General features: G+C 40.6%; 2 protein-coding genes across 5 annotated transcripts in view; both read right to left on the bottom strand.

Annotated features, from left to right (window-relative positions):
• Nucleotides 1-70, bottom strand: part of RAB9A (RAB9A, member RAS oncogene family) — a 9,050-nt gene extending 8,980 nt beyond the window's left edge. The window contains exon 1 of the mRNA XM_031557432.1: nucleotides 1-70. The gene's annotated coding sequence lies outside the window, so the exon portion shown is untranslated.
• Nucleotides 71-4,604: 4,534 nt separating this feature from the next.
• TCEANC (transcription elongation factor A N-terminal and central domain containing) overlaps nucleotides 4,605-12,754 on the bottom strand; it is an 8,723-nt gene continuing 573 nt past the window's right edge. For 3 of the 4 annotated variants that reach the window (XM_010726430.3, XM_010726427.3, XM_010726437.3), the window contains exons 2-3: nucleotides 9,628-9,721; nucleotides 4,605-5,805 (exon numbers count right to left, since the gene is read on the bottom strand). In XM_010726430.3, the coding sequence (XP_010724732.1) occupies nucleotides 4,718-5,797 (1,080 nt within the window). In that variant the 5' untranslated portion in view covers nucleotides 5,798-5,805; nucleotides 9,628-9,721 and the 3' untranslated portion in view covers nucleotides 4,605-4,717. Of the gene's footprint in view, nucleotides 5,806-9,627; nucleotides 9,722-12,308; nucleotides 12,717-12,754 lie in introns of those variants that run through there. The other variant, XM_010726445.3, reaches the window with a different exon arrangement.

The following is a 12,754-nucleotide window of genomic DNA, read 5'->3' on the forward strand; positions in this document are numbered from 1 at the left end:
GAATAGGAGCCGCCGCCAGCGCCGAGGCCCAGCTGCGCCGCCGCCGGGCGCTGAGGGAAGGGAGAAACAACATGGCGGAGCAGGCGGGGGGGGCGGGCAGGTCACGTGATCCCCACTTGGCTCTGCCCCCGACAGGGGAGGGGAGGGTGGGTGCGACCCCGCCCTTGGAGGGTCCCCGCTCACGTGGGCGGGGCGGGGAGGTGGGGCTATCCGCAGCGCTGAGCCCCGTTAGAAGGGGTGGGCGCTGCCGCGGGGCGGTGTGCAGGGAGGCACCTGTCCCTGGGGCCGCTCGGGATGAAGCCCGCGTGGCTGTTTGCGAACACGACTGCGGGAAAGAAATGCGAAGAAACCGGTGGTAGAGTATTTTTTACGCTCTTAAAACGTGTTACAAGGATGGGACAAATCGCGAAATGAGCAGAAATGTATTTAAATGCATTTAAAGAGGTTCCCGCATCATCAAGAGGAATGGGTGATTATACGCTTAAGGGATGACCCTTTGAAACATCACTTTGCTCCAGCAGCTGTCACATGCTTTCGATCACAAGGATGAGGCAATCAGACTGGATCTGCCGCTTGCACAGTCATCTGGTGTTTGGATCAGATGTACAAAGGATTGGAAAACAAGATCTCCGTGTTATCAGAGGGAAATGCCTCCCACTGACAGCAGCACCCAGGCTAAAGGCAAATGTGATGACACTACAGGCATTCTTATATAACAAAGCTGGACTTTGAAAATGTTTAAGGACTTGTTTCCCGGGATTTGCTTTCATCCAGGACTGAAGTAAACCACAAGGAAGCGCTGGGTGGGCAGAAAATGGCATCTTGAAACGACTATTCTAGGATATAAGTTCTGGTCATTATTTTGTGATTTTAAAAGGAAAACAAAACAAACAACAAACAAACAAACAAACAAAAAAACACAGCTTTTGGATGTGGAGGAAATAGTTTTTATCTTCCAGGGATGCAGCTACAACCTGTATTTTTTCTGGAGAGAATGCTGGTTCTCAGGCATTTGGATCTGTTTGAAGAAGTTTTAAAATTTGAGTTAGGAACAAAATTCTTATGCTCTCATGGTGAGGTGTAGCTTTATTCTTTTTACATAGAAATATGAAGGAATGTAGTAAATCTCAGGTACCCAAGGAGCACTGCTGGTGTTCAGGCCATTCAAAGAAGATAGGCCTGTCACACCTCAGCAGCAGGTTGAAGGAAATGACCATCTGAGATTTGTGTGGCCAGTTCACACTGAAATGGCTCTGATTTCAGACCCAGGTGGAAACACCACTCCATAATGGCACCACAGGCCTGGCTCCTACATCAGACCCACAGCCCTGGCTTGGCTTTGGCATGGCCTGTCCCCGTGGGTTGGCTGACACAACTGGCTGGGCCTGCCTTGGCAGGATGCTGTGGGCCTTCTTCTTAAGGTCTTTATCCATGCACCGTGCACTGCCGGCCTCATGAGCAGAATGAGGGTTGGTTTTATGCCACATTTTATCAACAGCAGAATGGCAAGCAGAGGACAGTGGGGGTTTTCATTCAAGGGAGTGTTCTGCATCAGCAAAGCCCTCGTGCAGCGCAGCCCATGAATGACGCTTTTTACCATCCGTAACTGGCAAGGAGACTTTGTCCCATCCTAGCAAGTGATGACCTTGCCTCAATAAACATGACTGTGTCACCTCCTGTCTGAATCACAGCAGCAAAAATAAGGGGATATGAAGTCAGCTGCCTTTATTGTCCGCTAATACCACACTGTGGCAAGCCATCTCCCCCTAGCAAGTATCAAAGCAATCCTTATCTCCCCGAAGGATCATAATTTAACATATTTGTTCCTTATCAACAGTTATCAATGAGTAGCTAACCTTTTTTGCTAGCAGAAAAAAACAAACAAAAAAAACAACCTTTTCTTTTGTATGTACCATAGCAGACTGAAATGAAATAAACAACAGAAGTGCACTGTTTCCTTTTTGTTTTGGAAAGGAAGGAAGAGTTCTAAGCAACAAATGGCAGTAGAGCAATGTGCTACAGGAAAATGGTTGAGGGAAAAACCGAAGGCCCTCAGCAGGACAAAGTTAACTGCAGGGGATCTCCAGGAATGAGGTGTGCTGTCATGAACGCAGCTATTAACTCCCATTCATCAACTCCAATTAGGAGAATACCTCTCAGAAAAATGTGTGAATTTCATTGTTAATTTAGCTCCAGACTTCTTGAGAGACAGAAGTCTTGAAGGTACATGTTACTTAAACTTTGAGGGCAATCTGTATTTAATACTTCATTGCTACTACTCATAAGATAAAGGAAGTAGCTGTACTTAACAGTATTTCAGGGAAAACAAATAAAAAAATAAAAATAATGATTAAAAAAAATAACAACAAAAAAAGCGCACATGCTTCAGCCTTATTCTGCATTTATTTGTCTGATTGGACTCCCACTAATGCCATGCCCCTTTGTGGAGGAACATCATGGATATACCTAACAATCGGGAAAAAGCAATAGTCCCCGGTTCAAGAAGTTGAGAGATTTTTTTGCTATGGGGAACAAACCTAGAAGATCTCAATAACATAAATAAATTTCACTTTTCAAAGCTTCCTTTTTCTTCTTGTTTTGGGATTCTGACATTCCCTGTACTCCAGTAATCTCTACCCTCATGCTGGTGCACACAATGTCTGGTTGCAGGTTGACTCTTCAGTGCCAATTTGAGCCGAAACACATAATCTTATCCAGGCAAACATTTTAAGCTTGTGCAGTTACACAGTCCAGGTAGAGACAACATAACCTATTGACAGACTGCAGCCTGGAACAGTACTTTGCATAGTGAAACTGAGACCGCACCTTTTCAAATAAGAGCAAAGTCTGCATGACTCGCCTGAATGATTGTCTGCATGATTGCCACTCACATTTGGCACTTGCATGTCTGCAGAGTACTGATATGTAGCAGCACATGACACCACGGACACCTGTTTGTACTAAATCTTTTCAGTCATGAGGAGTGGATACAATCACAGATGGAAAAAATGAAGTGGTAATGAACTGTGTTAGGTGAAAATAACTGATGGTGTGAGATGATCAAGAAAGTAATAAAATAACTTGTGATTTCACATTCAGTTTCTCCAATTGCTAAATGCTAGATTTTCACACATTTATCAAAATGAGCTAGGTGTGAAACTGAAACTAGACAAGATTTTTCCACCAACGCTGGAACAAGGCCTTGTTTCCTATATATTTATATAACATAATTACAGCAGGCTTTCCTCATTCTCCCTGCCTCCCAGTGTTTTCTTTTCTTTTCCACCTGTACTTCCAGGCCTCTGTCTTGATCCAGATTGCAATCTAGTTCAGAAGCAGAATTATTTTGTGCCTGGCTTTAAGGTAGTATCAAGAACCTAGCAGCTATCTGTGTTATAGCAGTTTAAGCAGAACAAGTAACTCCTTGATAAAGCAAAGGACTCCAGCTTTTCTAGCAGGAACAGAAATTCTATTAATGATTACTGAGTTTCACAAAACCCCAGACAGCCTGTTCCATGCCCACCGCCCTGTGGTGCAGCCCCTTTCCCTGACCCCCAGCTGCCCCTCCCCTGACACAGCTCCATGCCGTTCCCTCGGGCCCTGTCGCTGTCACACAGAGCAGAGCTCAGCACTGCCCCTCTGCTCCCTGTGAGGAGCTGCAGCTGCCATCAGGCCTCTCCTCAGCTCCTCTGCTCTGCACTGAGCCAACCAAGAGACCTCAATCGCACCTCATACAACTTACCCTTCAGACCGTACACCAGCTTCATTGCCCTCCTTTGGACGCTCTCTAACAGTTTCATTTCCTTCTTACATTGTAGCACCCAAACCCGCACCCAGTGCAGGAGGTGAGGCAGCACAGAGCGGGACAACCCCTCCCCTTGCCCAGCAGTGCCAGGCCTGGTGCACCCCGGGTATGGTTGGCCCTTTGGTCTGCCAGGGCACACTGCTGGCTCATGTTCAACTTGCCATAAACCTGAACCTTCTAGATCCCTTTCCATGGGGCTGCTTTCCAGCCTCTAGTTCAGCAGTCTGAACTTTCCCAGATGCAGAAACTTTCCCAGGTGCAGAATCCAGCACTTGCTCTGCTTGGTGATTGCCCAGCCATCTAATTTGTCAAGATCTCTCTGCAAGGCCTCTTCACCCTCAACGGAGTCAGCAGCTCTTCCCAGTTTAGTATCATCAGCAGACTTGCTCAAAACACCTCCTAGTTCTACATACAAATAATTTATGAAAACATTAAAGAGAACACAATTTAAAATGGAGCCCTGAGGAACTCCACTAGTGAGCAGCTACTATCCTGATGTAACTCCATTTACTATAACCCTTTGGGCCCATCCCACACATCACTTTATGTTTTTTATTTCACTGTATGCTGGGCATTTTGTTCAGAAGCATTCTGTGAGAAACAGTTTTGAAAGCTCCAATGAAAATGAAAAAGATGTCATCAAATGGCTTCCCTTCATCATCTAGATGGGTGTTCTTGTCATACAAAAAAATTGTTTGCTAAACAGGACCTTTTTTTTTTTTAAACACATAGCCATACCACTTAAAAAACAAACAAACAAAAAAACACTTTCAGTAGATCTTCAAAAATAACTTAGCAATTTTAAAAAGTGCTTTTGCAATTTTTATTTGTGTCTACTGTTTCACACTATACAGTTTCAAGAGACATCTTCTCTTATCTGTGTTTTTAGTGACTTCTTAAAGTGAGTGAGCATCACAAACAAATCCATCTGCTGTGATACCATTGTTCTCCACATTCATTACAAATAACAAAGGTCAACATTTGTTCATCTGGATTTGTGTTTCGCACCCAGCCTGGAAGAAAGAGAGTTCCTCTGGCAATCATAGTGACAGTGCAATCAAATTTTTCACAGCGCCTACACTTTATTTTGCTTGTCTGTGTGCCATTAATAACTTGTGGAAGCTGATGTTCTTGAATAGAGGACTCTGTGTACAGGGCCCTGAGCTGTTTCAGTTCATCACTGGCCATTTCCATCACTGTCATCTCAGCAAAAGCCTTTGGACTCAAAGTCCCTGAAAAAAGGTTATGTTTTAAGTTGCAACTTTTAGGGTTCTTCAGGTTAGAGATTTTACTTCTGATACAATTTTTATACTTTCTGTCATTTTTAGAATGAAGAGCAAAAACATGTTCTTCAATTTCTTTAGACAGCTCTAGCCATTTATCAGTTTCTTCTTTGTCCTTGGCAGAACCAGTCAAAGCTTTATAAAGAAGATCTGTGCATTTACACCTCAGAGCTCTCATGTGATCCTGCTGCAAGCCTGCTTCATTAACAAGAGGTTTACAACCTTCATTATTAATGCATCCTTCCTCAAAAGCAGAAAGCTGATCTATGCTGCCTTCTGCATTGTTACTTACCACTTTTTTAATGGTTTGTGGTGGGACCAAAATTTTACAAGGGAGAGCATCTAATACTACCTGCTGACAAGGTCCTTCAGACAGCAACTGCTCTCCAGGAATCTCAAGATGTTCAGTTTTCTCACTCACACATACAGAAAGTGACTTCTTGACTTGCACTGACTGAAGATGGTTATTCTTGTAAAGTGCTTTCCATCTTGATAACAGCTGCTTTGCTTTCTTTTTCAGCTCTGCTGAAGGGCAGCTCTTTAGTACTCTGTATACAACCTTGACAACTTCAGTCCCCTGAAGATATTCTACAGTCATACTGACTTCTTCAAGCTCTCTAAAATGATCCTCAATATCTTGGAAATTGTTCTCAGAGAGTAGCTTTTCAATACAATGGATTCTGTATATAATATTTTTCTGGTCAGACATTTTTAAACCTGAAATAAGAAAAAAAACACAAAATGTTTTCTGCAATTATGACACCTATTACATCATTTTCTTTATATTATCACAAGTCTGTTTTTATCTTGTATGTTCTTTTACACTATCTTATTTGCATATACCACTGGTTTCGTCAACCTTTCCTTGAAATGGTTTATAGTGGAATTAGCAGAACAAACACAGAACCAAGGAAGCCAGATTCTGAGAAAGTGTAAGTGGGCATACTAGTCTAACTCAAGCAAGGAGTCTAACTAGTCTAACTCAAGCAAGCCCTTCTTTCTGCTGGCAGAAAGAACTTCTGCTGAGGCAGAGTTAACTATTCAAAATTAGGGCGTGAAACTAATTTTTAAGGAAAAAACAGTAATTTACCAAAAATCGCACCAAGAAAGACACTGCCAGCACAATAAAAATGTTGAATAAGAATTGTTTTTCTATGCACATACAGCAAAGCAGAAGTACCCACGGAAAGTCCCAGCTGCTACAAGAGATAAGTAACTACAAAGCCATTCTGTCAGCTGAGAGTACAGGTAGATTTTGTGGTGCTTAATGCATTAGCACTCATACCATTGGACTACCAAGGAGTTCTGAAATTCAGTGTTTTTCAGTGAAAGCAACAGATAAACACTCATTGATGTATAAAATCTGCTATCAGTTTATACTTTTTCCAAAACATTTAAAGGGAAACTTTATAAGCAACATATCATCCCCTCCTCACTCATAAGGCAGCAAAATATCAGAGTTTTTACAGGATTAGTGTCAACAGATTCAATTTCCTAAAAATGCTGTTTTTGGAGAATGTTTGTTTTTCCATTGCACAAATTATGAATGTATTAAAAATCTCATCCTTCCGCTGCAATAACTATTTGAATAACACAATGTCCTCACTGCTGAATACATTCTGTACTACCTTCCTGATAGTATCCAAGGGCAGATTTGTAGAAGTAAACACTGCAACTTATTTAATCTGAAAGTTACAAATTGCAACATGAAAATTTACCTCAAACCAAGCAAGATTCTGCTGCCATCTTTCCAAAATGTGCAAAATAATCTTTCTCAAGGAAAAAAAAAAAAAAAAAAAAGACTCTAAGTCTCAACTTCTGTGAATCTTTCAACATCTTTTCCCACTTTTCACTATTTCCAAGCATCTGACTACAAATAAACATGCAAGTTGCAGTAATACAGAATATCAGAAAAAAAATCACACTTTTTTTTTTTTTAAACAGACATCACAGTAACTACACCCTAATTTGGCAAGATCTTTTTCATAAATTGTTCTAAGTATTGAGATGTTTGATTATCTGTTCTATCTGTTGTCTTGATTTTAATAAAACATGCAAGTTCCAATTAAGGTTAACTTCTATTACAGACAGATGAGATATATGAGGACTGATTCTTCATTTCAGACTTTTTCCTCAAGCTTTTCTTATTTCAAAAGAATAAAACTACCAAGTAAATGTAGGAATGGAGTCTAACAAAAAATACCTAAATGATTTTTTTTCAAGAACTTATTGAAGATATCAAAATTTTCAGGTGTTCTGATGAGCTTTTAAGTATCACCACAACCTAATATGAGTAATCTGTACAACTAATGAACAGGAAATAGCTGAACATATTTTATTAGAAGCTATAAAGCTAAGGTTAAGAACTACTCTGCAGTACTATTAAGCAAGTGATACTAATGTAACTTAATGGATCTTAAGCCCCAAATCACACTCTGGCTCCTACATGACCCATGATCACCAGCAATACTGAAACCTTTCACTTCTAATGCAAGAGACCATGCGTTCTCTCTCTTTCAAAATCATCTCTTCACAGCTGCTAACAGAGAGGCACATCAGACTGGTAAACTTTTATAACATGTCCATATCATTGCTCTTTCCCTTTCTAGCTCTGTTATTATGTTACAGTTTGATCATCAAGACCGCTCAAAAACAGTAACACCTAGAAACTGATTTAAAAACAGTGACATGTGCAAACACCTAATTGCTACTTTTGCAAATTCTTAAAAGTTAAAGACACATCACATGTATCCTAGTGCTGATACATGTATTGTCTTACAGCAACAGCATTATTAAAGCACGCTTCCATATATTCTGACTGGCGTTAAATGGAAAGAGAAAAAGAAATTTCAGAAAGCAGGGTTTTAGGGCTTGAATGAGATTTCCTTCTGATTATTGAAAAGCGCTTTCAAAAAGATGCCTAGTGCACTGCTATACACAAACATTACTAACATTATTCTCCTGGTGCTGAACAGAATTAAACGTGTAGACACACTAAAAGGTGCGTTGTGACCATGTGTTCTCTTTTCATATGATTTAGTCTTCTGTACCTGACAAAAATGTGTTGGCTGAAGTTGCATACATCCTGACCCTATAAAAAGTCACTTGCACTTAGAAACTGAAGCCAGCTACACACAGTCACAGTGTGGGAATTCACACAGTGTGTTTGAAGGAACTCAAGTACATTTCTTGCACCATCACTATTTCCATGATGAAATCTCCCAAGAAGGGGAGAAGAAGAGAGGGAAGAGAGACAGCTGGATAATTTGCACATTTTGCAGCTTTCAGTTGTACTGTGCATGCCAGAAATAAGTCTAAACATTAGGTAGGGCCTTGGAGCTCAAAAGAAAAGGAGAAAGACAAGAAAGTGAGCATCGACTTTCATTATGTTTCTACAAGCACAGACTACAGACCAGCCTGACCTCCATAGCAAATGCTGTCTGCTTTCACTTCACTTGTCTTTAAACAGGTCATTCTTGCCTAACACTTTGAAGTTTTGTGAGAGCTCAATGTTGTCTATAACAGAAATTATTTTACTAAAGTAGTTTCAGAAACAGAGAAAAAACAGAGATACACTTTTTCAAGTATATTTGTTAAACTGCCATAATGAAAAGCACATAGAGCTGAATCCTTCCTCATTTGTCCTGGTATCCAACCACAGAGTCTGTAAGAGTGGAGAGAGATGTTTTCTTAAGCAGGGTGACCATGGTTACAGCAGGACAGCTTCCCATCTCTCAAACATTCAGCAGCTGACATTAGAAGATGATGATCTGCTGGTATATATTGCTTTTCATGCAGTCTAGGGCAGAGGCAAGGACACTGTTAAATGCTCAAACAGTACAACTGCCCCATGCCTCAGATTCAGCTCTGCTCCTTCTAATGCATGCCACTTCCAATGTAATTTTCTTCACTGCTTGCAACTATCTATACACATTATGTATTATGTTACGCATACAGCAAAATTTACTTACCCAAATGCAAGACAGCCTTGTGTATTTTCAACATTTAGTATGCAGCATAAACTACATACATTTTATTTTGGTTTATTTATTTCAGTTTTAGTGCACTGCCATGTATGTACAGTGAGGAAAAGCCACATGGATAGGAGCCTGCCATATAAACTACAGAACTTTCCTATCTCCCACTCAGTGTATTCATGACTACATAATATTCACGACGACATACAAAGAAATTCCCCCATACAGTGCTTTGGTGATAATTCATCCATGCATACACTTATCCTTTGTGACAAAGGTGTTTTTGTATTCTTTTTAGCCTTCTAGTAGTCTGTCTTGGACTGTATTAAATATAATATATACATTCTACCTTAGGACTTTTCCCACACTAATGCAGTGATTAAGTTCCTAGAAATTCTAAGATCTCCATTGTCGTGCATTTACTTTTTCAAGTTTATCCAATAGCAAATTCAAGTAAAGGTTATGGTAGCAGTTAAACAAAAATGGATAACAGAATGTGGGCATGAAAATTTGAAAGTTTAAAACTAATTTTGGAAATTCAGTTAGCTATTAAACTACTCACATTTATGTCCAAACAATCACTTCCAAGGAAGTGCTTTCCTCAGCTCGTATGACAAACAGCAAGGAGAACTGGGTGACCTTCCTACTCAGCAAAGCTATGGAAGAGGAAAAAAAACACATCAAAACACATGACAAGAACAGAATTGAAATCTGTAACTAACATCAGTGGAGTGGGATATTCATCGGCTGCAAGCAGAAACACAAGAAACATCTAGCAGGGAAACAACCAAATAAAAGTAATAAATATGCCTTCATCCATGACAAATGAGAAGGAGGTTTCTGAGGGGAAAGCATTTTTGGAATGACACTGGTTTGCTGTGTGTATCTGGTTTTCAAAGGACCTTAAAATACTTCAAGCTGAAAAGTGATACATACCCATAAAGTACTCCACTACCTAGACAATCATAAATTTCATCTCAGCTTCCATATTAAAAGGCAGTATGATGAGAACTAAAAAACATTGTTTATGCACTGCTGCTCTGTAAATCAAGTGGCAACTGGATTTTAATCCTCAAGACTGATGTTGAGAACAAGCACTAAGCCAGCACATTTTATAACTTCTAGCTTCCTTCAAAGGTTGAGGCAGAGTGCTTAACACAGGGAATCCTGCATAGCATTTCATATTAAGTCAGTATGTCAAGGAACATTTCTAGAACCAACACATGAGAAAATTCCCTCAGACTATTGCATGTTTTCCATGTTCTTAGAAAGAGAAACAAAGAATTACTGATGCAGTGGTAACACTGGAGGGCATTTTCTAGCCAAACTTCACACTGAACCAAAGCAGAGTAAGCCTGAGTTCTTTCTTACTCACACTCCTATTCCTTGAACACTGATGTTCTGCTTTATAACAGGGTTTTGATGTTTTGCAGCATAATGGCAAGATCAAAAATCTGCAGCCTATGTTCCTCTCCCAGACACATGAATGCTTTGTTACTTTGTAGATGGAATTCTGCAAGCCTGTTCTAAGCAAGGCAACAGACAGATAACCTGCACACTTCAAGGGGTTGTTGTTTTCTGCTGTCAGACATGCAAAAGCACTGTTTGAAACAAGTTACTTGGCAAATAGGAAAACAGAAGTTAAAACGACTCTTGGCAGTCAAATATCCATCATTCTCCCTAGTTCTGAAGCTCACACAACAAAACTTAAACACCTCTCTGGGGTGTGCCAAAGAGGTGGCGGATGCCCCCTCCCCAGATGTGTTTCAAGGCCAGGCTGGATGGGGCTTTGAGCAACTTGGACTAGCAGGAGATGTCCCTGCCTACAGCAGGAGGCTGGAACTAGATGATCTTAAAGGTCCCTTCCAAACCAAACCATTCTGTGATTCTGTGATATTATGAAGTGTCCTGCCCAAGCTGTCTTGGCAGCTCAGCCGCTAAATGAAGACCACAGTCACAGAACAACAGAATCATAGAATCATCAAGGCTGGAAAAGACCTTCAAGATCATCTAGTCCACCTACCACCAATATTTCTCAACTAAACCATGTCCCTCAGTACAACATCTAAACGTTTCTTGAACACCTCCAGGGACGGTGACTCCACCACATTCTGAAGGGTTCTGAAGTGTCTCACGTTAAGTTAGCTGCAGTTTTAAATGGGAAAATATTTTACCACTTGAGGGAGCTGTAGTACAGCAAACCCATGCAGACTTGTGAAATAAGTGCATAATGAGAAAATCCAGCCCAAGGGAGGAAACAATTTCCCTATGGCCTTTAGGAAATTTTACATTTTTAGAGCACCTATTTGCATAAAATTTGGAAAATAAACCTCCCAAAAACAAACAAACAAAAAGAACAAAAAACCATCCTGTATCCCCACAGGCGCCTGGTCACAGACTGGAGGGAAGGCTATAATCCCTCATCCAGTCTTTGTGCCACACAGTTTTTTCATCTGACATTTAAAAAATCAGAATTTTACTGCTTTCCTACTTGACTTAATGCAAATGTTACTGAACAAACATTGGTAATGAGTCACTGTGCATACAAGAATTAGCAATGGTGATCAATAGAGATCTAACAAGTCAGTCTGCTCTTAAGGGGAAAACAAACAAACAAAAAAAGCAGGCTACCTCAGGTTTGAAACACAGTCATCCTAAAACATCATGCTGAATCAGAAGTTTTTAAAAATGAAAACCACCGCATGGGGAAAAACAAACAAAAAAAACAGTGTGAGAGATTTTCTGCTAAGTAATCATAGAATCATCACAGAATCATAGAATGGCCTGGATTGAAAAGGACCACAGTGATCACCTAATTTCAACCCCCTTGCTATGTGCAGGGTTGCCAACCAACAGACCAGGCTGCCCAGAGCCACATCCAGCCTGGCCTTGAACGTCTCCAGGGATGGGGCATCCACAACATCTCTGGGCAACCTGTTCCAGTGCGTCACCACCCTCTGAGTGAAAGACTTCCTCTTAATATCTAACCTAAATCTCCACTCTCTGTTCAAAAACTAAGGAGCTAACCCTTGGGAAAAAACCCACCCTCTCCAAAATCATTTGGGGTAAGTGCCTTGCTTCAGCCATACATCTCCACAGATTCAAAACCATAGTCTACCTTTCTTTAGTGCAGCCAACTTCCTCTGATAAACCAAGACAAAATAAAAATGCATCCAAGAAAGTATAGAGAATATCTTGGAAAGGCAGAGCAGGCACAGCATCAATCTTCTCCTTTGTCCCTACCTGAGATGCAGATGATTTTTCCTCAAAGAATTCTATGCAGTTGGAAGAAAACCCAGATTATAGGCAAGGCAAAAATCAGAAACAGCCAAGTGTTCCTAACAGTGAAACAAATTTTCCTCAAAAAAAAAAACATGGTCAGTGTTATAGCTGAGATGGTGCATAGCACAGTCCTGAAAAAACAACCAGATTTCTTGCCTTGAGCAACCTAAATTCCATATACATACACACACACACACACACAAGAGATCAAATGTCATTTTAAACTCAAAGCCTAAGAGGAAATTGGAGAATTTTCATAGCTGGCCTTGAAACCCAAAAACATTTCTTCATCTCTTCTAAAGTGGGAGAACAGATTTCAAAGATTTCTGCAATAAATCATATTCCAGGGCTTTGAAATGAAAGCAAAAATCAGAGCTCTTCCTGCCCCTTCTCAGCAGAAACTGCCT

The sequence above is a fragment of the Meleagris gallopavo genome, chromosome 1, assembly GCF_000146605.3.
Source record: "Meleagris gallopavo isolate NT-WF06-2002-E0010 breed Aviagen turkey brand Nicholas breeding stock chromosome 1, Turkey_5.1, whole genome shotgun sequence".
NCBI classification, from domain to species: Eukaryota; Metazoa; Chordata; class Aves; order Galliformes; family Phasianidae; genus Meleagris; species Meleagris gallopavo.